The sequence below is a fragment of the Lontra canadensis genome, unplaced genomic scaffold (genome assembly GCF_010015895.1).
Source record: "Lontra canadensis isolate GAN:19392208 unplaced genomic scaffold, GSC_riverotter_1.0 scaffold26, whole genome shotgun sequence".
NCBI classification, from domain to species: Eukaryota; Metazoa; Chordata; class Mammalia; order Carnivora; family Mustelidae; genus Lontra; species Lontra canadensis.
In genome coordinates, this window is record NW_022631020.1 from 4242208 (window position 1) to 4268004 (window position 25797).

The 25797-nt window shown below is 40.0% G+C and overlaps 1 protein-coding gene across 2 annotated transcripts in view; it reads left to right on the plus strand.

Moving 5' to 3' along the window:
- Positions 1–21263, plus strand: part of DCT (dopachrome tautomerase) — a 30544-nt gene extending 9281 nt beyond the window's left edge. For both annotated transcript variants that reach the window (XM_032864261.1, XM_032864262.1), the window contains 6 exons: positions 1770–1870; positions 2004–2170; positions 3404–3583; positions 5354–5489; positions 17193–17394; positions 21064–21263. In XM_032864261.1, the coding sequence (XP_032720152.1) occupies positions 1770–1870; positions 2004–2170; positions 3404–3583; positions 5354–5489; positions 17193–17394; positions 21064–21236 (959 nt within the window). In that variant the 3' untranslated portion in view covers positions 21237–21263. The remainder of the gene's footprint in view (positions 1–1769; positions 1871–2003; positions 2171–3403; positions 3584–5353; positions 5490–17192; positions 17395–21063) is intronic.
- The last annotated feature ends 4534 nt before the right edge of the window (positions 21264–25797 follow it).

The window sequence follows — 25797 nt, forward strand, 5'->3', positions numbered from 1 at the left end:
AGGCAAAGGCTGGTGAAGCGGAGGCAAATTCCTTTTGATTCCAGAAGAAAACATGTCTAAATCTGGCCATGGAAGCCCTCTCTGACATTTTCCCTCAAATTAGAGGAATTAACAGAACATGTGCTAAAGCACATGAAGCTTCTTTGTGCAGAATTAGAGGGTTTGTGTGGAAAGTGCGTATCTCATTAAACATGCATGTGTTAGTCTTTAGACTTTTGCGTCATCATTCATGGGGCGCGTAAATGGTGTCTCGCTGTTGGGATCCTTGGGTCTTTTCGGAATTGTATTGTCATGGAAGAGCATTAGCTGCTCTGGCAATGTAGAATTCCTCCTGAATTAGCCTTTTGAACTATTGCAGTGGATGCCTGAGAAAATGGCGCCCTGCCCTTCTAGGTCCCCCAGTCAGGGCCTGTGTAAGACTTGGAATGGGGCCTTGTTTATTAAGAACTTCATTAATCTTGTAGGACCAGCTATGCCCTCGGATATGTCTCAGTCAGGGATCACACAGACGTCAGCTCACTCCAGAGGGATGGAAATCCATTCCTGGTCGTATTCTCTGGAATCCTGAAGCTTTCTTTGGCTATACCTTTTATCCCCACCTTTGGGGCCCCTTGTTGGAGTCAGGGTGTATGAAGACATCAAGCTCCCTTTGAATAGTCAGATTCTCATTGGAATTGTCTGTTCTTGTGTTTATCACTGGCTCCCCATTGTTTGATTTTGCCTCATTAGTTCATTTGGGGAACATTAATCTTTGTTCTGAATTAAAAAGGACTACGTAGCCACCAGCAAGTGATAGCATGTCTTTCCTCAGTGCGAGTCCTTAAAAACCTTGCCTCTCAGGTAAGCATCTGTCTTTCTTTTTCGACAGATAAGGAGGCTTTTCAGGCTGTAAACCTTTGTAGTTTTCCTGTCATCACTCAGAGGAATTTTTGCTTTATGAGAGGGTTGTCTCTCAGGAGGGAAGGAAGACTATAGTTTCTGGTCATACCTAGGAATTAAATTTATATTCGTGTCTGTTCAGCTGTCTGAAGTTATTATAGGTACTTTGAAAAAGAACTAAAGTAAGCTAAAGTTTCTACATAACCATCGAAAGCTTTTATGAAAGCAGAAGAAGGATGGAACGGGCAGGAAGGGGGTCATTAAATTGCCCAAAGCTTTTCACTAAAATTGGTGGTTCCAGTGGCCAGCAAAATTGGTCTGAGTGTATTTTTCTCTGTTCTAGTCTTGGCGACCATGCTTGTCAGCTGGTGATTGTAACTGATTGATGGCGGAGGCAAAATCCATCGAAGTTCTTTTCAGTGACAAAAATGCCTGAATGAGGACTAAGAGCCTTATTATTAATTAATCCCTCCCTTATAAATGTGTGCATCTGGAAGGAGTAGGTTAGAAAATGTTTTTTGAAAACATATTTCATTGAGCTCTTAATGATCTAATCCTTTGGATACTCTTATCTCATCTTAATGAAATGTTACTTTAAAATCAACCATTTGACAGGGATTCTCAAGGCTGAAAGTGACCTAGAGGTATCTGGACCTCTGAGGACAATCAAACTTTCGAAAGATGGAGAATTTACCCTAGAAGTGCTAGTTGCTTCTGAAATTGTTTTGTTGTCGCTGTTGTTTTCAGAGCGATAAATGACAAAAACAATTTTTTTTTCCGGTTAGAACAGCATGGATTTACTGGTTCCACAGACACATCCCACTGGGGTAAGATTTCACATTTAAAAAATATTATTCCATGATCTTTAATATGTTTCCCAATTGCTTTAGGACCAGGGCGCCCATACAAGGCCATAGACTTCTCACATCAAGGACCTGCATTTGTTACCTGGCACCGGTACCATTTGCTGTGGCTGGAAAGGGATCTCCAGGTTGGTCAAAACTCTGAATTTGGTATTTTTAGTTTTGTGTTTGGTCAAGACCCATATCAGTCTTTGTTTTATATGCTTTCTTATTGTATTTGATGTCATGACTTAAGTAACTAGGCATGCCCTTTGCTTTTAGCAACTTATCGGCAATGAGTCCTTTGCTTTGCCCTACTGGAACTTTGCCACCGGGAGGAATGACTGTGATGTATGTACGGACCAACTGCTTGGGGCAGCAAGACAAGATGATCCAACTCTAATTAGTCAGAACTCAAGATTCTCCAACTGGGAAATTGTCTGTGATAGGTAATGGTACACCTTTACCTGCAATGAAAATCCAGAGGCCATATTATCCTACGTCTGAGAGATGGAGAAAGGCTGTGCATATCTGTTTCCAGTGCATCCTGGGTTCTTTTTACATGTTTCTGAAAATGATTTTCCTGAGGGAAGTGGGATTTAAAAAAAATTCCAAGCCCTTTTATTAAAAAACAAAACAAAACAAAACAAACAACCACCACCAACAACAAAAAAACCCAGAAGCCTGGAAATCACACTGGTGAGTCGAATGGGTTTGGTTATCATTTCTAGATCAACTGTTTTAAAGCTAGAAATAGTTTCTGCATTCGGCCAAACCTTTCTTACGTACTGATTGTTTTCCAGGCAGTGTAATAGTACTGATAATACAAGAATGAATAAAATAGAACTTCCCTTTTGGATATCGTTTTATATTTACAAAGGCAGATTGCTTGTAAACAAATTCCAATACAGTGCGAAAAGAATCATGACAGGTCTAAGTGCGAAGCCAAGAAGAGAGTCAAGAGAAGTCTCTAAGAGGCAGAGGTATACACCCCAAGCAGAGAAGTACTGAAAAACATATAAGCAAATGACCAGCCTTGCAACCCGTGGAAAATCCTGTCCTCAGTGACTCCTTAAATTTCTTCCTTTTTTTTTTTCCTTTTTTTGGCACATATCTCAAAGAAAGGTCCCTGATGCTTTCCTTTATTATCTATCTATTTATTTTTAAAGGTTTTATTTATTTAGTTGAGAGAGTGAGAGAGAGAGAGAGAGCATGAAGCAGGGAAAGGGCAAAGGGAGAGGGAGAAGAAGGCTCCCAGCTGAGCAGGGAGGCTGAGGCAGGGCTCCATCCCAGGATCCTGGGATCATGGCTTGAGCCAAAGACAGATGCTCAACCTACTGAGCCACCCCAGTGCCCCCTGTGTTCCTTTATTTATCTGTTTCTTCCCAATCATACTGGCTCTAGCTCCCCTGCCCTGTGTCTTTGTCAAGCTTCCTTGAACACACCTCTCATCTGGGTGTTCATGTGTTTCCGGGGGTGTAGGCCAATCTAGCAGGGATCCCCTCTTCTACACACTGAGCTTTTCCTACAGCCTTCTGGATAGTGCTCTCCAACATGGTGGGATGGATCACTGTAATAAAATTTTTATCATGACTGAGATTTTGATTGGTTGGTTTGGCCCTAAGTTACGACACTATTCACAAATTAAAACATTCCATTTTCACTCTCCGTACAACCCTTAGCCTGGATGACTATAACCGCCGGGTCACCCTCTGTAATGGGACCTACGAAGGTCTGTTAAGAAGAAATCAAGTGGGACTGAACAGTGCAAAACTGCCAACTTTAAAAGACATACAAGACTGTCTCTCTCTCAAGAAGTTTGACAGCCCCCCTTTCTTCCAGAACTCGACCTTCAGCTTCAGGTTGGTGCTCTGAACTCTGTTAGATGGCATTTTAAAATACTTTAAGATTTTCATGCCTGTGGTTGTAATGAACTAGAAGGAAATCTGGATGTTGGGAGTCACGTATAAGGCTAAGTAATGCAGAAGGGCTTGACAAGTGAGGATAACAAGAACCAGTGTTAGGAAAGTCATCAACTACCCACTATAATGAATAGTGTCATTTTAATATTTTCTAATTAGCTATTCAAAACCATCTTTGGTATTTCTAACTATGACCTATATAGGTACAGTGTTCAGAATCAGGTACTTCATTAAATATAGTATTTAAACAAATATTTGCTCATGTTCTTTCTTTTTCTTTTCTCTTAAATGTATCAGCCATAGACCTTAATATCAAAGTCTGAGATCCCAGAGAAGTATTGTAGACCAAATGCAGCTCAAGCTACAACACAGCAATGACATCACAATACTTGAAATGGAAAGGCCAATGAATAAATCTCTCCCTCTAAAAAAACTTTCAGAATTGTGGGAAATAAGTACGGATGTAAATAAGATTTTTAAGCGAAGATGAATGGGGCTCCCAAAAGACACGATGGATAGATTCATGGTCTTCCCTCAAACCAGATTCTCTCTATCCTGTGTGTAAATCATATAGCTGGTGGGTTATTTGGGGCGGAGTTGGGGGGTAAACTGATAAATGCAGAGCTGTGCCAAGTGCAGCAGAATTCAAAATCTGTGTGGGGGTTGGACACAGCTCTCAGAGTAGTGTCAAGGATCATATAAAGGCTGACATTTAAGATTGTTTGAAAAGGAACATACATTTGCTCTTCATGGTAGTAAAAATGCTATTGAAATGGAACACAATCTTCTTCTTCTTTTTTTTAAAGATTTTATTTATCATTTATTTAAGAGAGACCAAGATAGTGAGGAAGAGTACAAGCAACGAGGAGAGGGAGCAGGGAGCCCGACACAGGGCTTGATCCCAGGACCCCGGGATCATGACCTGAGTCAAAGGTAGATGCTTAACTGACTGAGCCACCCAGGCAATCCTAAAATGGACTGAAGTCTTTATTGATTTGAGTTAAGGGAGTGGTTATGGAAATAGGGGGCCCAGATCACCATAATTGGTACCACTTGGGAGCTGCTTAAAAACATAAATTGTGAAGACCCGGCCCACACCTTCTGAATCAGAAACTCTGAAAGTAGGGCATGATTCCCATGTGATTTCTCCTGTGATTCCCATGAATGCTTAAATTTGAGGATCACTGAGTTAGGAGAAGGACAGTTTGAATTTCCGGAAAATAGGGAGGAGAAAAAGATAAGGATAAGAGGAATCTGGGGGTACATTTAGAATGCTGAATATATTATAGTCAAGCTGAGGTCTATTTAGTTGAGAAATGGGAATATGAGAGTATGTGTTAATTCAAAATATATTTCTGATGGGCATGGCACTAAGCTCTGGCAATAAGAATCTGGAGAAAACACAGTCTGTGTCCTCTAGGATTTCAGAATCTGGCATGGGAGAGAGATATGAAGGTAAAGAATGTCACACAGTGTCTAAAAGAGGTACAGTCCAACTGAGCAGGTGCAGAAGTAGCAATGATTAAGAGTTCCCTCCCTCTATAGAAGAGCATTGAAAGTTGGGACTAATTTGTAATTAATTAGCTATGACAGTGCTTTCCATGTCCCTATCCCACCTCAAGTCAGAAAACTGTTATTTAGGCTGGAAACAATAAAAAGAGATCTTTATCAATTGTAACTGTTGTCACTGACATATTGATTTTCTCTCAGGAATGCTCTGGAAGGGTTTGATAAAGCAAACGGCATCTTGGACTCTCATGTGATGAGCCTACATAACTTGGTTCATTCCTTCTTGAATGGGACAAGCGCTTTGCCACATTCTGCTGCCAACGATCCTATTTTTGTGGTATGTTGAAGGGCTCAGAACAGGTGAAAAATTTTTTATGCAAGATGTTGGATTTATTTGTTTTTCGGTAAGATTAAGGTTTGGTGTGTGTTTCATTCTCTTTGTAGACAATGGGATGTATTCAAACGTTAAATTCATTTTATTCTATGTCCTAGAGTTGGTTAGACAGCATTTAAAGTCCCCTTTTCAGAAACCCATGCTTTAGAAATGGTTAGTTTTGTAATGACACCAGACAGGAGTTTATAGTCTAGAGGTGGATTCATAAGTTAGCATAATGATATTATAAATTACATTACAATTTAGCATAATTTATATAATAAGTTAGCATAATAATAATTTTTCAATAATAAAATGCCTGATGTTGAAGATGAGTGATGGAACCAACGTGACCCTCGCATGAAGCCCAGCCACCTGGCACCTTTGGAACAGCACACGAAGTCCACAGCTCTGTTGGTGTTTGGTACTGACCTCCTCACTTCACAAAGTGTTCTGCCTAAAATGGAGCTGCTCCTGCCGTCCTAATATTATTGTGTCCACTTTGGACTGAAACTTCCACGTACGACACTTGTCAGAAGATGGTGTGGACCTCCCTGGTTATACAAGAGCAGGTTCTTTTATTCCTTCTGTGTCTAGTTGTTAATCAATGTAGGTTTACCAGAATCTGGTCCTTACGTGCTTTCATGGTTAGGTACCACCTAGTAACAAGTTTACTGGAGATAGTGAGGACCACGGCCAATACCCACCCCCAAGGGCAGAAGGCCACCATGTATAAGAGAACCTGGTAGTGCAGAACAGAAAAATTGGTTTGGGTCGGTTTGCAAACTTGCGGGTATACATTTCTTTTTTGTTTGCAAAGGAGTAGATTCTACTCAAACTAATTTAGGATAAAAAATTAATTTATTGACTTAAATAACTGGGAAACTGAGGAGTGCTGCTGCCTTTAGGTATTGCTGAATCTGGGGGGCTCAAATGAGGTCAGGTCTGTCTCTGTCTTCGTGGCAAATGAGCTCACCACTTGCAGCTGCAGATGTGCACACTACCAGTTTAGCACGTGAGGCTGGGCTGGAAGCAGCCATGTTACCATAGTAACAGAGAGCCGTCCCGGATTGGCCAGGCCTGGATTACCTGCCTTCTATGAACCAATCAGTGTGGCAAGGAGAGTGAAGTACTCTGATTGGCCAGAGCAAGGTCACATGTTCTCCTGCTGTCCCGGCATGCATGTGAACCCAGCACATACCATTTTGGGGAACTCCCTGCAGGGAAGAAAGTTTGTGTTAGTCAGAAGAGGGCTGGACAGAAAAAATGGGAAATGTCTTAAATTAATAGAAAAACCACATTTGGCGTGCCTTAATTTATTAACTGGCTTCGTATGTCTGAGAGGAAATACACCCAGTACAGAGGGAGCGAGCTGTTGTTGGTACGGAGGAACCTCACAGCTCTTCAAAAATCAAAGTGGGATGAACTAACTCTTTTGATCTCTCTCCTGATAACTTTAAAAACAGAAGGAAAACCAGAAAGGAACTCGGCCATGGGATTGTAAATGTTGGAGTCCCAAGCTCTGTTCACCAAGGCACTCTCTGGAGACTAACCAAACAGCGGAGGTGCAGGCCTGGGCCGTGCTGTCCCGGCTGTCCTTGGTCAGCCCCCTCCGGCCAAAGACCGCAAGGAACCCTGGGAGTGGAACACGTGGTTCCATGGTTCCACGAGACCGAGGAGGGTGTATTCCTTGTCGTTGGGACAGACCGGGGAACCATCGAGTGGCTCAGGGGCAGAAAAGAATGAAAGGATTTGGGCTTGCGCTATCAGCTTGGGCTGATTTGGGGAGGGTGCGTGGAGGCAGGGCTTTGCTCTGGGTTGGATGCTGTCAGGAAGCAGGGGCAATTCTATGACTTTGTACCCCAATAATCTTTAGTAATTGGTAGAGCAAAGGCAGTTGCTTGTATTAGCTGGGGAAGAACTACTGTTCATGTTAGGTGTTGTAGGGTTTGGACAATGTTCGTATTTTGTCTACATTCAGGCACAAACATGGAGTTGTTTTGTTTTTGTCTTGATTCATTAGGATCATAGAGTGACCTTGTTTGATGTTGTTGTTCCGAGATTGCTTACCCCGGAACAGAACACCAGGGTAATAGTGATGATGGTGCCAGGCCAGCTCCAGGATGTCTGGAGCTGCTTTTTTCCCCCTTAAGTACAGTTCGCCAGAGTTGGCTTAGAACCTTTAGACATCTTAAACATTTGTATTCCAACTGCTAAACCCCTACAATGTCTCTGCTTTGCAGATACCTAACTGATTGACTACTATTTTAACTTTGTCTGTCTTGAGGGTTGTGTGTCTTGGATGGATGGTTTCAAACTATTTTAACATTGTTTGTCTTCAGGGTCATGTGTCTTGGGTGGATGGTTTCAAAGCAATTCAAAAACGAAATTTCACCACTGGTCACTTTTTATTTTGCCAGTATTTTGAATTTAAATTATTATCTAGTATAGATTGTATTGTAGCAAGCAAACACTTTATGGTTTTTCTTCTTTTTGCAGAATTTTCTTCACCTGAATCTTTATTTTAGTAGTGTATCTTAGTCTACTCAGGTTGCTATAACAAAAATAAGATAGACTGTTAAACAACAGAAATTTATATCTTACAGTTCTGGAGGCTGGAAGTCCAAGATCAAGGTGCTGAGTGACAGTGGTTCCTGGGGAAAACTCTTTTCCTGGCCTACAGACCACTGCCTTCTTGGTGGTGTGTCCTTACATAGTGGAGAGAGAGGCAATGAGCTCTTTGGGGTTTCTTCTTATAAAAGTACTAGTCCTATTATTTCAGGGCCCCACACATATGACCTTATTTAACCCTAATTACCTCTTTTGGTATCTAAAATCTCTGAATACTGTCATGTTGGGGGTTAGGGTTTCAACATATGAGTTTGAGGGGACCATAATTCAGTCCATACCATCAGTTTATAGCAGTTTGTTCTTCTGGTCTCTTTGGGAGGCCACATGGCATAGTCAAAAGAACACTGTCAAATAACTTCTTAATTTAGTCCTGAATTGTGCAGGCTTGGGGGTCTCATTGAACTGTGTGAAGCCTCTGTTTCCTGCTCTGCAAAGTGCAGGTCACAGATCTTGATCGGGTGTTGGAGGAGAATGGTGTGCTCATTAATGCAACACTAAATAGATTAGAATAATATGAAGCTGCTTTAGAAACTGCCAAGTACAATACAAAAGGTATCATAAGACAACAATGTGTTTTATGGTAGTTGCTGGGAAAGAATCAGAAAACTATATGTTGGCTTTGAATTTCCAAACCTTAATTAAGTTTTCTTATCTTGTTCTCCATAACAGACAGTTGTGCCCTAAGGCAATTTTACCGACAAGAAATCCTGAGGTATTTCAAAGGGGATTTATTACTTTTTACTCCACCCAGTGTACACAAAAAGGAGATATGAAGAGGGAGGGTAAAGGTATAGCTCACAATGCTCTGAGCTTGCCTGGTGGTGTGAAGGTCTGGGGAGTTTTCTGGATTCCCAGATAGATGAATGCCTGGCCAGAGTGAGCTATGGGGAATCCATAGATAAGGCAGGAGATGAGCTATTCCTTTTTTCTAAAAAGTGTTTCTTCCCTCAGATTTGTGTAACAAAACATGGAGTCATCAGAAATGTGGACTCTTGATCCCAGCCTCCAGCAAGATGGGGGCTTGCTTACCTGCAAGATCTCCACAGCCATCTTAGTTCTTCTGTCGGATGCTTGCCCTCTTTATTGTTTCTAACTTGATATTTCACACCATTTTTCTGGCTATTATCTCAGCCATTAGCTTATGCCAAATAGTACTTGTGTCTCCCTTCTCTGCCATCTACCTTTATGTCTACTTATCTATATCTCTCTAAATAAGCTTTTGTAAAACATACATTTTCAACTATCAAGTTTATACACACAGATCATATTCATGAGAAAAAATGTTAAGTACTCCTTTACCAGTACCCCAAAATATTATGAGTAGGACAGCAGAATTTTCTGGAAAAATCAGGATTATATGCCTCCACACAACCTTTCTCTCCTACTATAGGAAATAAGGGTGATGCTAGTGACTTGCTTTTCAACACCCTAAGTTTCAAGGACTGTTACATCTTATCTCTCTGTCTTTGGAAGATGCCCATTTTGTGTGTAGGGCTTGGCAACAGTTTTCTGTGAATGACCAGATAGAGCGTATTTTAGAGGCCAAATGATCTCTGTTGCAATAACTCAACCTTGCCACTGTGGCATGAAAGCAGCCATAGACAAGACATGAATGGGTGAATGTTGTGTTCTAATGAAACTTTATTTAAAAAAACGGTGGTAGGGCCGCCTGGGTGGCTCAGTTGGTTAAGTGTCTGACTCTTGATTTTTGGCTCAGGTCATGATCTCAGGGTTGTGAGACTGAACCATGAACTGGGTTCCAAGTAGAGTGTGGAGTCTGCTTGGGATTGTCTCCCTCTCCCTCTCTCACCACCCCCACCATGCTCTCTCACACAGTCACTCTCTTGCTCTCTCTGAGAGAGAGAAATAAAAAACAGGTGGTGAGCTATGGTCCACAGGCTTTAGTTTGCCAAATCCTGCTCTAAGGAATTAATGTCCCTTCTCTGCAGTATTTTTTTCTCTATCAGTCATGTTTCTCTTCCTGCTCTAGGAGAGCTCACATTATGACTTTATGGGTGTGACTTTCATGTAGTTCAAAATACTAGATATTTGATCATCCTTGCCTTCATTACTTTTAATACCTTTAATATTTAAAACTTTGTTCTTCTTTGGTATAAGTTGTCATATGCAAATAAATAGACAAAAAGCCACAGCCTTTTTTTTTCTTTTTTTTTTTTAAAGGCATGAAGTGTTTTGGTACTAGTTCCAGAACTCACACTTAAGGCTATTTACACAGAGTTTCACGTTGAAGCCAATTCTAGCTTAAATAATTTTTGCCCATATTGAGATCCAGGTTACAGTATTTCATTTAAAAGTGTGATAGCTCCTGGAATTTCAAGTTCACAAGGCAATTTACGCAAATATATTGCATACAACATTTATTAAAATTATTTTCCTGAAATCTCTTCAAGCAAGAGAGGTACAAAGTTGTATCTGATCACAATAATGAGTAAAAGATATAATGTCAAAGTACAGGAAAAACTCTGAAACCAATCTCTGAAGTTCTAATAATTCATAAGATAATTAAAGGATATGCACACATTCATCACGGAAGATACGATTAGGTCACGGAAATGCTAAGTAGTGCTGTCTTCAGTATTGAATTTAGGCATAATCTAGGGGAAAAACAAAGGAAACTAATACAGTCTAAAGTGAGAAACAGTTGAGTTAACTGCTGAGAAAGAAATTATGTTAGAGATAAATATTTTCCTTTCAATTTCAAAGCAACTATTCTTAGGGCTGTATTTGGATGTTTTCCTTTTAGAAAGGTACATTTGGCAAGTTCTCATTCTTTCAATTCCTAAGTGACTGGGAGATTCATAGGTTGTATAACTAATACTCACTGCATAGCTCATGTTTTTGTCACCTTATACACTGAAATTCTACATGGAATGAGGTGTATATACAGTGTTACCATCATTTGTATTTCTTAACAACGACTAATAGTTGGGTAAGATAGCTCCATAAATTTAGGGGGAAAAAACAAGAAAAGAAAAAGTGAGTTTCTAAAAACAAGACTAATGGGACTACATGAAGTTAATTCCCTTCTGACTCTACTGTTCTAGGCTATAATAAAATTAGTAAAATTAATAGGTCATAATAACAAGTATAAAATACTTGTGAATTGGTATGAGTTTAGTTAAAAAAATCCCAAAAGAAGAATATAGGACATTGCTTCTCTCCCCCAAAGAGTGAAGCACTTAAAAATGGATCCATTTTATTTATCTTTCTTACAAAAGAAAAAGCATATCAGTCAGTTAAGTATCCAACTCTTGATTTCTGCTGAGGTCATGATCTCAGAGTTGTGAGATCAGTCCCTGCATCAGGCTTCTCGCTCAGCGGGGAATCTGCTGGAGATTTTTCTCTGTCCCTCTAATCCCCCACCCCACCAAAATAAATAAATTTTAAGAAAAAAAGAAGAAGTGTAATTAGGCTAATACCTTGAGTATTTAAATTAACCTTATTTTATGTTAATTTTTCATTTTTAATAGTTAAATTTTTTTTAATGATTTAGAGTTACAGAAATATTGGCAAAAAGATTTTAATTGTAATTCCATCTGAACCTTCTGCTTATTTCCTCTCATATTCTATGTTTATACAGTTGTACCTAGAATGCACACTTTTTAGGTTGTTACATAGTTTCCTAAATATTTTTTCAAAATTTAAAAATAGATAATGCAATAAGGAGTTCAAATATAAAAGGCATAAACTGAAGTCTCTGTATCACTACCACCTCCCAGCTAGTTATTATCATTTCCCCCTGGTCTTCCAGGTTCATTTTATAAATATACAAACAAATATGTTATCTGAATGGCAGCATACTTTAGACTACAGAAGTCTGTGACTTCATTATTTTTAATTGTTTTTTTTACTTTTTCTAAATAATTCCATATCAGTTCATGAAGGCCATTCTCATCCCTTTTTTATGGGTATATGGTATTCTATAGTGTGGCTTTATCCTGAAATTTTAACCAGTTTTGACGGGCATGTAGGTGGTTTCTAATCTCTTGCATGGCAGACAGTGCTTAAATGCATGACCATGTAGAGTAAATCAAGAGAAGAGAATTACCAGCTCAAAGATGAAATAAATACATTTGAAATGTCTGTAGATACTGCCAAACTGCCTCCGAAAGGTGGAATAAATGCTACATTTATTTATTTATTTTTAAACAACTGAGATAAAGTTAATAATTCCTAAGGAGTGTGACACTTCGGTGAGTTTTAAAAGAGCTGAGGTATTGGAGATGGTGGGTGGCCACTGCTTGGGCAGAGAGTCCCAGGGTGGCAAGATTTCTATACTCTTGGTCTAGGGGATAGTTTGTTTTTTTAACTTGGCCTGGGCTAAATGGCCCCTGAAGAAATTCTTTCCAACTCTAAGCTTTGTGAAGATAGACCCATGCTCTACTGAGAAGAACTAAACCTATGCTAAGAGATGAACTTCATACTCTTTGTCACTGATGAAATTAAGTAGTATAAAGGCAGACCACATTTATATGCAAATCTAAAGTGGCTATCACATTGATTTGGGTTCCTTCCTCCTAGAATTTTGGTGATTCCTTAGACATGAATGGACTGGCAGTATCTCAGTTCTTATCTAGAATCTCTTCTGACATCCCCCTGGTTCTCTCTCTCTCACCTGCTTATGACATATGCTGACCCGGTGAGTTCTTTTAAAGCCGCCATACTAATAACAGAATCTCTTGTACTCCTCTGTTTTCAGGTGTTCAAAGTTTAATCCTTAAAGTATAAGCTTTCTTCTGCATGGACTCAACTGATATTTCTTTTTTAGATTGAGATATAACCGACCTGTAAAATTAAGTTAGTTTCAGGTGTATAGCATACTGATTCAATATTTGTATATATTGCAAAAACAGTCATCATAATTAGTCAGGTTACTGTCTGCCACCATACATAACTGATATTTCTTTTTATATACATGCTAATATATCTTACATACAATGCATTGCATATATTTAATGTATACTTTTGTATATTTTGTATACAATGCTTTTATATAAATTTATGTAGAAAGGGTGCTTTTACTTTTTTTTAATTTTCTTTTAAAAAATATTTTTTTTATTTATTTGAGAGACAGCATGAGCAGGGCGGGGAGAGGTAGAGGGGGAGGGAGAAGCAGGTCCCTTGCTAGGCAGGGAACCCGCTGCTGTGGTGGGTCTTGATCCCAGGCTCAATCCCATGACTCTGGGATCATGATCTGAGCTGAAGGCAGACACTTAAACGACTGACCTACCCAGGTGCCCCTAACCTTAGTTTTAAATGGACCTTCCCTATGCGACTGGGTGTGTATTATGTGATTTCCAAGTGGTCACATATGAGTTTTCAGAGCGGCAGAACATTATCATATTAAGACTCTCTCTGACCATGAATGATGTCTTCCGGGTAAGAACACATGAATTCAAGTGGTGAAAACCACAGTGCACTGGTCTTTGGTGATGTACTGGTGTCTGTGGTCATTATGGCAGGAATCTGATTGTGCAGACATCTAAGTTAAAGTTAAGTTTGATAGTAACTTTATTCTCTAGGGATCCCGAAAAAGATATGCATGATTTCCTTGTATTTTATTCAAGTTTCTTTATGCCTGCAAGCACGAAAGCCATTGATTGATTGCTTTTTTCTGCAAGGGTTGCATTAGAGAAACTTTACCTTGAAAGCCCATAGAACCATATCTTCTTCGATACTGCCTCCAAGGTGGAAGTTTTTTTCTTCCTGTACCTTTCCTTATGCAGTTGGAGCAAGAGAGAATGGGCTTGTGAAACAAAATTTGTAACCTCATTTCCGAAGCACTCAATTTTTAATGCCCAAATACAACTATGTATCTCTATAGCAGATATAAGGCAACCACAGTATTCTGTTATTTTACTTGTGCTTTTATTTATTACACTCCCATTACGTTTAGCCATTACAGAGACATTAACTGAGCTCATGTTTGACTCATGTCAAACAAAGATACTGTTAGTTTTTCAAGAGCAATTCAAGGTATCTTGTTTCTGAGCAATGTTCACAACTCTAACAAAAATAACTATTCTGCAGGCTGCACCACTTCTCTTTATGGCTGTGGAGACGTTATTGCCTGCAGCATTTTGTTTATTGCATTCTTTGCATCTTCTTGGCACACACTTGCCTCTTTTACTACATTCTATAAATTGGGTGTTCTGTACATGGTTCCTACTAGAGCATTTATTGTATAATGTTTTATAGCCCTTTGGAGACCTATAATCTCTCCTTATTATTTTTCCCTCTTCTTTTATCTCTCCAAATTATGAATTGTTGCAGAGTCTTGTCCCCTCCTTACTTATTTACACGTTGCACTGGGTGAATTCTGATATTTTCCAAAAGTTATTTGCCTCTTGCTGCACTGAATCTGGATCTTTCTGTGTCCTGAATGTCCCTTGTCGCTTTTTCTAATCACAATTTGATCTCTGACTTGAACTCACACAGTCCCTAAATGCTCAGGAGATACTGTGTGACCTTCTTTGGAAAATACACTCTGGAACACCCTAGATACGTTTTCTGTGTATTCCTTAAGATTTGGTTCCGCTGCTTAGTACAGAAAACCTGTTATAGAAGCTTCCCCTCATAAAAGAGAGGTTTATTTTTCTCTTAATGTAAAAGATCCCCAGTGGCAGGCCATCCAGAGTCACCACAGAGAGTCATCACAGACCCTTCTGTGTTTTTGCTCTACTAACCTTGGTGAGTGCCTTCTTTTCCTAACTTTGTTAGTTAGCAATTAAAATGGCTGCTGCAACTCCAGCCATCACACCCATGTTCCAGGAAACAGCTAGGAAAAATGGAAAGGGAAAAAGGACCACTTTTAAGTTGAGATCACCACCTTTAAAGAGCTTTCTTAGGAATCCCACCCAGTGACTCCTAATTCAATCTCAGGGATAATTTGATACATTCCTTCACTCAAAATACAAAGGAAGTTACAGAGAAAGGAGAGTGGATATTTGGTAAGCAACACATAGTTCATACTCTCCTTAGGCACTCAGCCTCTATTGCTTGGGCTCTGTGCTTCTGGCAAAAGTTCTGTTTGAAACTGGCAGGCTCCTCAGGCTTTAGTTGGAGGATGAAACACAACTTTGTTGTCTGGGAGCCTTCTAACCTTCTCTGGAGTTCCCGGGATTCTGGACACGAGATACCTTTTCGGTGACTTACACCAGCAACTAACAACTCAGTTCTTTTTCCAGGGCTGGGATCCCTTTTTCTAAGCTCTCCTTATAGGAAACATTGATCATTTACATTATCATGCATCTTCCAAGGCTGTTGCTTAGGCAATAAGCATTACACCTCTATTTCTTTGGAGTTTCAATTTTGTTAGTCAAAGCTAAAATTTTAGAATTAAGAAAAAAATCTTTAATGTCTGCAAAAGCCCAGGTCTTAAAATTTGATGTTTTTGTTTTAAGATGATTATCTCTGCCATGAACTGTAAAAATCCATTTGGGAAGAAATTCCTTGAGTAAATCACTCAGTTCCTTTAACTATGCTATATGTAGCCATGTGAGACAATATAGGTAGAACGTTCTCGCTGTTGCCTGATAGGGGTAACTAACTACAAGGAACCTTGGGTAAGATTTGAAAATAGATATTATCTAATAAATAAACAACAGCTACATAAGCCAGAAGAGCAATGCCCTTAAAGGGTTTGAGAAGTGCAAAGAGCTATGAATTTAGGCTGAGAGAAATTAGGGAAAATGCTTCAGGACGAGGACCATTGCATTGGTCCTTGATAGACACCAGAAAACACAAGAAATCAAATTTTAAGGTGAGGAAACAACAGCAGATAGAAAGGGGCCTCTTTTGTTGAATTGTACAAAAGACAAAACTACTTTGCGTGGCACTGTCTTCAGGCAACAAGTCCTTATTAGACATCGACTCTGCCCAGGTTGCATGCTAAGCTGATGCTTCCAAGGTGAAAAGACCCCATCTCTGACCTTTAGGAGTTAGGGGTGTTGTTAAGGAAAATAGATAAATATGTAACAAGTTATAGAAGGAAACTAAAAAAAATAAGTAACAAGTCATGGTATAATTTGACCAAGGCTCTAACTGGAGTACAAGGAATAGTGGTGATAGGGTGAATGAATTCGTTTGAGAAACATTTTTTATTGGAATAAATACCTCTCTACCCCCATGTGACAGGCTCCAGAATGACAACACTTGGGACCCAGGGGAAGAGAAGGGAACAGTGCCCCTCGGTCCTTGAACTTAAAGTCTAGGGATAAAAGAGGAACCCAGCATGAATGTTGGGCTGAACTCTCACATTTATGTCGTATTGCAAAATTGGGGCTATAAATGTGGAAATTTTGCTGTTAATATTTTAAAACATAATAATTGCTGTATTTGAGAAGGACTTTAATTAGCTTCATTGAGAAAATAAAAATGAGCACTATGCACATCACAGCATTTTTTAGACTTTCTTTTGCTGGCGTAAGACCGAAAATTTAAATGAAAGTGTTATAAAATGAGTCCCTAAAAGAGCCATCCTACTGAGAAAAATTTGAAAAGCCATTTTGGAGATTTCTTCCCTTCCTTCCTTCCTTCCTTCCTTCCTTCCTTCCTTCTTCCCTTCCTTCCTTCCTTCTTCCCTTCCTTCCTCCCCTATCCATTTGTGTTTCAATACTGTTAAACACAATACTGTTAAACACAGCCTCTTCTTTCTCTTCTGTTAAGCACAAAACCAAAGATATCTATCTTATCATACTTGCCTTTCTCCCCAACCTAATAATTAACACTCATGTGTTGAAGGCATCTAATGTTCTCAAACCAGTGTTAAATCTGCAAGTGAAATTTCATTTATTCACTTGACAAAGCGGTTGATGATCCTGTTTGGAGGGACGGCATGAAGCCTTGAAAAAATGTTAACTAAAACTTTCAGTGCTTATGTCACGAAGATACGGTTGGGTATGGAGAAGTCCTTATGTGCAGAAGAACCGCATTCCACTCTGGAGAAACTTCAGTCGGGTTGACCTGATTGGGACAGACAGATCAATGTCCAATGAATGTTCAATTTTCTTGCAGGTGCTCCATTCCTTTACCGACGCCATTTTTGATGCGTGGATGAAAAGGTCCAATCCTTCTGTGGACGCGTGGCCTCAGGAGCTGGCGCCGATCGGTCACAATCGGATGTATCACATGGTTCCTTTCTTCCCTCCAGTGACTAATGAGGAATTCTTTTTAACTGCGGACCAGCTTGGCTACAGCTATGCTATCAATCTGCCAGGTAACACATACAACTTCTAAGGGGATAATTCATTTATCTGCTGAAGGACCTTTCTTTCTTTTCAAAAATGCAAACCAGGACCTTAAATTCAAGTACGCAGGTCTAGTTAATTTTACGAGCAATTTTCTAAAACAGTTATATTAAGCAAAATGAGCCCTTGCACTACCAGCTAAACGTCAGAAAAGGGACTGGTTTGATGATTGAATTAATAAATAATAGCATATAATAAATATATGAAAATAATCTGAATTATTAAAAACCTGGCTATGGTTTGAAATGTCTAGCCAACCAAATCAAAATGCACTAGCCACATGTGGATGGAGTTTATCAGGACTTGGAGAATCGTTACTTGAAGGAAGGACTTGGTTTATTGTGAAGAAAATAAAGCACTTACTGTGAGCATGAAGTTCAAGGGGAGACCAAAAAACTCAGTAATTGAGATAAATAATGTAATGTAATTTTTTTAAAAAATCAAAATAAATGCAAAAAAGATGAATGCAATATCAACATTTTAAATAAAAACAGGCTGTTGTGATCATTGTTTGTTCACCCCTACATTATTTTGTAATGAGACCAATTATTTCCAGTTAGCCCATGCCAGCCCTGCTGGGTTGCTTTATGAGGTTGGTGTTAGCCTGCCAACAATTCGGGCTACATGGGGCTGCACGCATATGTGTCCTTAATTAAAGTTCTTTAAATCTTGCTTTTACATTGTAGACTTTTTAGTAGCTTTTTCCATTTAGTTGAAAATGTGGGAGGATATTTTGGTAAGTATATATATGGGCACATATTTTTCTATTTGCCCAGGCCCTAATATAGCTCCATGGGTCACTTAAACAATCTTAGGACAGGTTGAGAAAGAAAAGGTAAAACAATCAACAAATATCTTATTTTGTTCAGAACTCAGAAAAACACACAGCCCATCTGCTGGTGAGTTTACCCCATGTGTCTCTTCCATCTTCCCTAAATCTCTGTCTGTGGTGTAATCGTAATGACTTGTGAGCTCACATCTCTCCCTCTCTCTCTGACTTCAGAGTCTTCCAAGCCCTGGAATCTGTCCCTTGCTTTTCCTTCTAGTCCTGCAACTTTGCTTGTTTTCCTTACTGATTTGAAGTTGCCTTTCTCAGGACAGCTGCGATATCTTTTGAAACTTCATTCTCTTTTCTCTGGAATCAAACATAGCAACAATCACAAGGTTTGGGATGAGCATTTGCCCCTACGTCCATTCCTCTGACACCAGCCAATTAACAGGTATAGACTGAGAGTCTGAATACGCCCAGAATGTGTTAACTCTTCAGGAGACACAAATTCACGTTTCACGTGTTGGTCTGCCACAGAAACCGACAGTCTTGTCTGGGGGAGACCTAACTACAGCAGAAGGTTGAAGAATGGAGTGGGGCATTTGGGAAAGGCTTCCAGAAAGGGATGGGTCTTGAGTCTGATTCAAAGAGATGGTGGATCTTCTGTAGAGGAGGTGGAAAGAAGGGAGCATTTTAGATTGAAGGAGAGCAGGGCTTTCAGCGCTGTGAAGGGTATAGTCTGTATAGGGGACTGCCGAAGAAGCCTGGCTGGAGAGGAAGGCTTGGGTAGAAGATTACCTGAATTAAGTCCAGATCTGTGAGAAAAGCCTGATTACAGAGGGCCTTGAAAGCCATCTGGCAGAAACCACAATGAGACACCGCTTTCCACACATTAGGATGGCTATTACTGACAAAACAGCAGGCAATAAGTGCTGATGAGACTGTGGGGTAATTGGAGGCCTCGTGCCCTGATGGTGGGAATGCAGAGTGGTAGGTAGCCTTTGTGGAAAACAATATGGCAGCTCCTCAAAAAACTGAACATCCGATTGCCATATGGCCCAGCAAAGAACTGAAAGCAAGTACCCACGTAGATTATTTGTAAACCTCTGTTTGTAGCAGTATTATTCACAATAGACACAAGAAAGAACTCAACATCCATTGATGGCAGAATGGATAAACAAAGTGTGGCATATGCGCACAATGGAATATTACGCAGCCTTAAAAAGGAAGGAAATCCTGTCATATGCTACAACATGCACGAGTCTTGAAGATACACTAAATGAAAAAGCCAGTCGCAAAACAACAAAAACTGTATGATTCCCCTTATATGAGGTGTCTAGAGTCGTCAAGTTTATAGAGACAGAAAGTAGAATGGGGTTTGGAGAGGCTGGAAAGCTGGGGCACTGGGGAGATCTTATTTCAGATTTGCAAGATGAAAAAAAGTCTGGCGGGTAGGTGGTGGTGATGGTTGCTCAAGTGTGTGAAGCACTAGGCCCCACACCTGAGCACTTAAAAAGGATTATGATGATGAAACACACGTTTCACGTGTATTTTACCACAAAGAAAAGAACAATCATCTTTGGTTCCCGAAGAAAGAAATGTCAGAATAAACATCTGCGTTTGAAGAAGATGGTTCTGGCAACAGATGTTGGATTGTCACAAGAGGAGAAAAATTACCATGATCTTGGAGGAATCCCTGCAGGATAAGGAGGGGGCCCTTCTGGGGAATGGAGGAAAAACGAGAAGGAGGATTTTATATTTAGCCAAGTATAGGGTGAAGAATAAGAACCCAGGTCAGAGAAACTGAGTTTAAGGGCAGCTGGCCTAGGGGCGCCTGGGAGACTCAATCCATTAATTGTCTGCCTTCTGCTCAGGTCATGATCTCAGGATCCTGGGATCGAGTTCCGCACCAGGCTCCCTGCTCAGCAGGAGGCCCGCTTCTCCCTCTCCCACTGCCCCTGCCCCTGCTTCTGCTCTTCCACCCCTCTTAAAAAAATAAATAAAATTGGGGCGCCTGGGTGGCTCGGTGGGTTAAGCCTCTGCCTTCGGCTCAGGACATGATCTCAGGGTCCTGGGATTGAGCCCCACATCAGGCTCTCTGCTCAGCGGGGAGCCTGCTTCCCCCACTCTCTCTCTCTGCTGCTCTGCCTACTTGGGATCTCTCTCTCTGTCAAATAAATAAATAAATAAAATCTTTAAAAACAATTAAAAGAAAATGAATAGCTAGCCAAGGATAAGGGAATTTTTAAGAACATGAAAAATAAGCATAAGTATATTAAAATGAAATCCATTAATTTTGTGGAGAGTGCTTATAAAATATATCTGAGTAGAGAACTAGATTTATCAGGTGCAAGATTCAGATTTTATTCACGACTCTTTAAATGGGTACATATTTCATTGGCTCCTGCTATTGAATGTCTCCTATTATAATAGCCAATCTGATCTGCCTTATACATTTATCACCTTATAAAAAGGTAGAGACAATAGCAGAATTTCTCCGTCTGGGGCTTGTATATTTCCAGTTCCCCAGATACTACGTTAGCGTACACCTTAACAAATGAGTTTCTAACTCACAAAAGTAGTTATATACTTCCTTGGAGGGTTTATTCTGTGTAAGTGTGTATTGCAAGAAATTTAAAACGTGCAATCAGCTGTATTTAAATAGTGGAATGCCATTTCCTCAAGAAAAACAATTGTGGGTATGACAAACTGTTGGTGCCGGTAGAAGATAAATTTTGTCCTAGCCAGTATCATTCTGCTCTATCAACAAAAATGCACGTGAAAAGCAAATGGGTTCATTCTTCTCGTCTCTGAGAGTCTTCAGCTGATGAAAATCCCAACTGTTGACCGTTCTCTTCTGCTTTAATTCCAGAAGAAACTCCAGGTTGGACCCCAACCCTCTTGGTGGTCATGGGAACGCTGGTGGCTTTGGCTGGTGTTTTTGTGGTGCTGTTTTTCCTTCAGTACAGAAGACTCCGAAAAGGCTACACACCCCTAGCAGAGACACATTTAAGCAACAAGAAGTACACAGAAGAAGCCTAGAGAGCTCGCGCCTTCCCCTGGAGAGGCATCAGCCTCAGGTCTGACCCTGCCGATGAACACGTTATTAGTCAGTGTTCTTCCTTTAGCAGAAGACGTTTGACACGGTTGCTCCTACTGTGGTGCTCATTCTCAAGACAGAGGATGTGTAGCTGTAGTCGCTGGTTTAGTTACTGTTTAACAAACACAAATGGGAATGTGTGAGGCTATCTTGACATCAGACAAAGGCAGAGCTGACGATTTGTGGTATCTGATAGTAAGTCCCCGTTTTGATTAAGCCTCCTCCTGTTCTGAGAAGACACACACAGACACACACACAGGCACGCAACTGATAAAGGGGATTCATTTGAATTTGGAGGTCACTGTAATTTGAGGCCTGGGCAAGATCATGGTTCATTTTTTCTTAACCCAAGTGTGTTCCTTTGTAAAGGGGCAAGTGGGGCGGGAGCGGAAGATGCTTCCTGAGTCTCCGTGAGCTTAGCTACAAACATCCGTGCTTCTAAGTGCCTTCCTGATCATCTTCCAGTGACTTACTTTTCTTCTCTCTGTGTCTTTTCTTTTCCAGCCTTTAAAACAGCCTTAAAGATGAAAATAGGCCTTATTTTCCGAAGAGGATGGAGAGTCAATGAAGGAATGAATGATCAGTTTGGTTCTCTTTTGTAAATTAGACTTTCCAGAATTTATCAGAATCTGTAGTTCTTAACAGAGATTCAATAGCTAGATAAACATTGATTCTATAGTGAAAAATAGACGAGAGATTAAATGATTAAATGAGTTTTCTAGTTAATTAATATACTGTTTTAAGTCTCCTAACATGTATAGAACCACTTCTCCCAGGAAAGGCTGGCTGGAAAAGGCTGTGGGGCAAGAACCCTGACGATCTGAGTAGAGTTTCATTGCTTTGAGGTCTCATTTGGCTGATCCTGAACCAATTTCTTAACCAGGTAGCCTCAGATGAAAAATTATCCGCGTGTATTTTTAGGAGTTGACTTCCGATTTTACTCATGCTGCGGTGTTCTGACAGTTACTTAGGAATGCTAATCAATTAAGCCTTATCATTTAAAAGCAAACCATCCATACAAAATATAACATTTCAGAATTAAATGGTTATGTTCCATTAAGTAATCATCATATCATGAGAGGAAAGAATGAAGCCATCTTTATTTACTAAGATGCTCAGACTTACCAAGATGATCCCTCCTTCTGAGAAGTTAGCGGTTACTGAGATTAAAGGTAAATTTCATCTGCTCATATCTGCTACCTGTGCTTCAGGGCTGAGTCCAAAGTTCTAGAAGGTAGCCTGTCTGTCCACGCATTTCAGCTGCTCTCTACTGGAATAGATGTGTGCGAATGTTGGGTGGGAAGGGGATTCTTGGAGCCAGCTGCTTTCTACATATGGGGGAGGGGGCGAGATTCATCAAAACAGTGTTATCCTTCCAAAATAAGACAGCAAAAGCCGGAGAAAGGGACAAATCCCAATCAGAACCGAATTGGAGTCTGAGCGAGCCTCAGAAAGCTACGGACACATCTGAGTGTGGGCTCAGCTGTGAGAGTCAAGATAGCCCAGGGTCCTTCATGGGCCGAAGCCCTGCTTGGGTCTCTAGCCCCCGCCACACGTAGATCTCAATTCCTGCCTTTAACAGTACCTATGGAAAATTTGGCAAAGTTTGATGAACGTACTCCACTCCAGAAGGTTTATGCTCCACACTCAGGATTGTTGAGGAACACAGTTTTAAACCCTATTTTTAAGCCAAAAGAGATATAATGAAATGAAGATATAGTTGTGCATGGTAGGTGTGTTTCTGAAAAGTTACGTTTAAATTAATTGCATGTTAAAAGCAGCAGGGGAGGGGTCCCGGGATGGCTCAGTCAGTTGAGTGCCTGACTCCTGGTTCCGGCTCAGGTCATGATCTCAGGGTCATGAGATGGAGCCCTGAGTCTGGCTCTGCCCAACACTGCGAGTCTGCTTGAGATTTTCCCTTTCCTTCTGCCCCTCCCACTCATGCTCTCTCTTGCTCTCCTGCTCTCTCAAATAAATAAAATAAATTAAAAAAAATAAAAATAAAAATAAAAGTAACAGGGAAAATGACTTTTTATAGATGAACTATATGAATAATTCCATAAAGCAAATAACCACCTCTCTCTTGTCTCTCTGGTACATCAGAATTTTCATTCATCGTATTCCCAAGCAGTTAATTTAAAGCCAGATCTATCTGAGGCAGAAATAGAGGGTAATCATTTATACTTGGCTACTTTTTTCTATAGCAGATGCAACCTCTTAAAAGATACTGTTTTATAATGTCTTCCTAACAGAAACGATTTCCTAATTTTCATAGAAGAGGAATAAAATTTTCTAACATTTCCTGACATTACAGTCAGTTAATGATGAATGCCTTTTAAGAAATTTAAAGGTAGAACAAACCTGTTAGGATAAACAAGTTAGTTTGTATTTACACTGAATCTCATGGAAATAAACTCAGAAAATACCACGAAGCATTGTAGAGTTGGTGGAATTTCTCAGTGATAGGGGGAAAACTTCAACCTTGAAGAAAACGAATAGATCACTTTACATGCTTCTAGCCTCAGAATTAGAAAAGCTGTATGTCTATGAATTACTGTTTCAAAAGAAATGCTGTTATAAAGTTAACATTCAGAAGTGACTGAAATCTGATAGCCTGTTTCCTTTGTGACTTAAATTCTCTTCTAATTTTAAAATTCTTTGATAGTAATTTGTGTCTTGCTTAGGATTTAACATTGTTAATTATAATAATCCTAATGAATAATTTTAATCTCATGTTAACAAGAAATAAAAATGTATTAAAGAGGAAAATAAAAATAAATGTTTTGCAGATTATTATTCATCTGTTGGAGGCTATTTTTTTTTTTTAAGATTTTATTTATTTATTTGACAGACAGAGATCACAAGTAGACAGAGAGGCAGGCAGAGAGAGAGGAGGAAGCAGGCTCCCTGCCGAGCAGAGAGCCCGATGCGGAGCTTGATCCCAAGACCCTGGGATCATGACCTGAGCTGAAGGCAGAGGCTTTAACCCACTGAGCCACCCAGGCGCCCCTAAGCTATTGTTTTTTAATTTGTGAACATCAATTCCCATCTTTTTGGCACTCAGTATGCATACACTAGAATATATGTATATATAATACATAAATACAAATGTACACATATAACCATATATGTATATACAAATATATATATGAAATACATAATTACGACTTCAGTTTTGAAAATAAGGTCTTAGATAAACGGAGGCTTCTACTTTCTTTTGAGTTTCTTGGCAATTGCTACTTGCTCACTCTCAGTTTTACAGGCAGAAAAACAAGACACCCATCTCCTCCCAGGCACTGAGTTCCTTTTGATGTCCCCACAGTCTAGAGGCTGATCTTGGGTTGCAGGATGGGGTGGGGTAGCTGGCTACTTCAAGTCACTGACCAGGGAGGCAAGGTCCCACAGCAGCTAACTTGCTGATGCTCCTGGAAGCTCTCCAATTCAATCATTTCGTTGGAGACCCCGGAAGAAAACAATGAAGTAATGTAAGTTATGTGGAGTTCGCTTCCGCATTAAGAATGGAAGTTTCTAGAGGTCAGGTTGGACACCTCTCTGTACAGCTCCAGTGCCATTTTATCAAAGCACTTTAAGTACCCAGAAAATAGTGGAGGTTAATCGATACAGGGACATAAAAGAACCAGTTCGCTCCCCAGTGGAGACATAATTATTCTCCTCAACGCAATGGCCAAACCCAACGTGGAACTCTTCCTATTTCTGCAGAACCTTACTCATCCTGACTATTTTACACATATTCTTTAAGGAACGAACTGATCTCAAAGGAAAACTTTTCATTCAGGGCCTCTGGCATCTGTTTTAAGCATTAGCAAGATAAAACGTAAGAGAGTGGGGTCTTCGATCCCTGCCACGATATTAGTAACAACCTCTCTTTCAGTTCTGAGTTGTCCGGATGCTATGTGGACATTTACTCCATGCCAACTCCGGCAAGGGTACACATCCAGCTATCTTCTTCTTCCTACCAGTGGTAGACCTTCATTCTACCATGTATAGGGACTAGGATAGAAAGGGAAGACGTCATGACATCATTTTAGGGTCCTCCACTATCTGAAGTCTTTTTTTTTTTTTTTTTAATATTTTATTTATTTGACCACTATCTGAAGTCTTAAAAGCCTGGTTTCAGTGGAAAGAGTTGGCGGCCGAATTATGAAGGCAGGCAAACCAATGCCTTTCTTATGGAGAGGGACCCAAAATGTTTCTTCAGAAACTGTCCACCAATGACATGATCATTTGGCTTTAGCTACAAGGGTCATTCAAGCTGAAAATAACCACTGTGAATGTGATTACGCTTTGGCAAGTAGTTTAATGAAATCTTGAAAACAACACGTGAGAAAATTGTGAACAATAGGATAAATTGAAATTTCCTAAAAGAAAATAAAACACAACTCAAGGTTCCTATTCAAAGCGTGTGTGCTTCATACAGTCTCATCAAGACTGTGTCTCTTTGGCAAAAACCCTTAACCCACTTGTGTTATTTTCCCCGTGGAC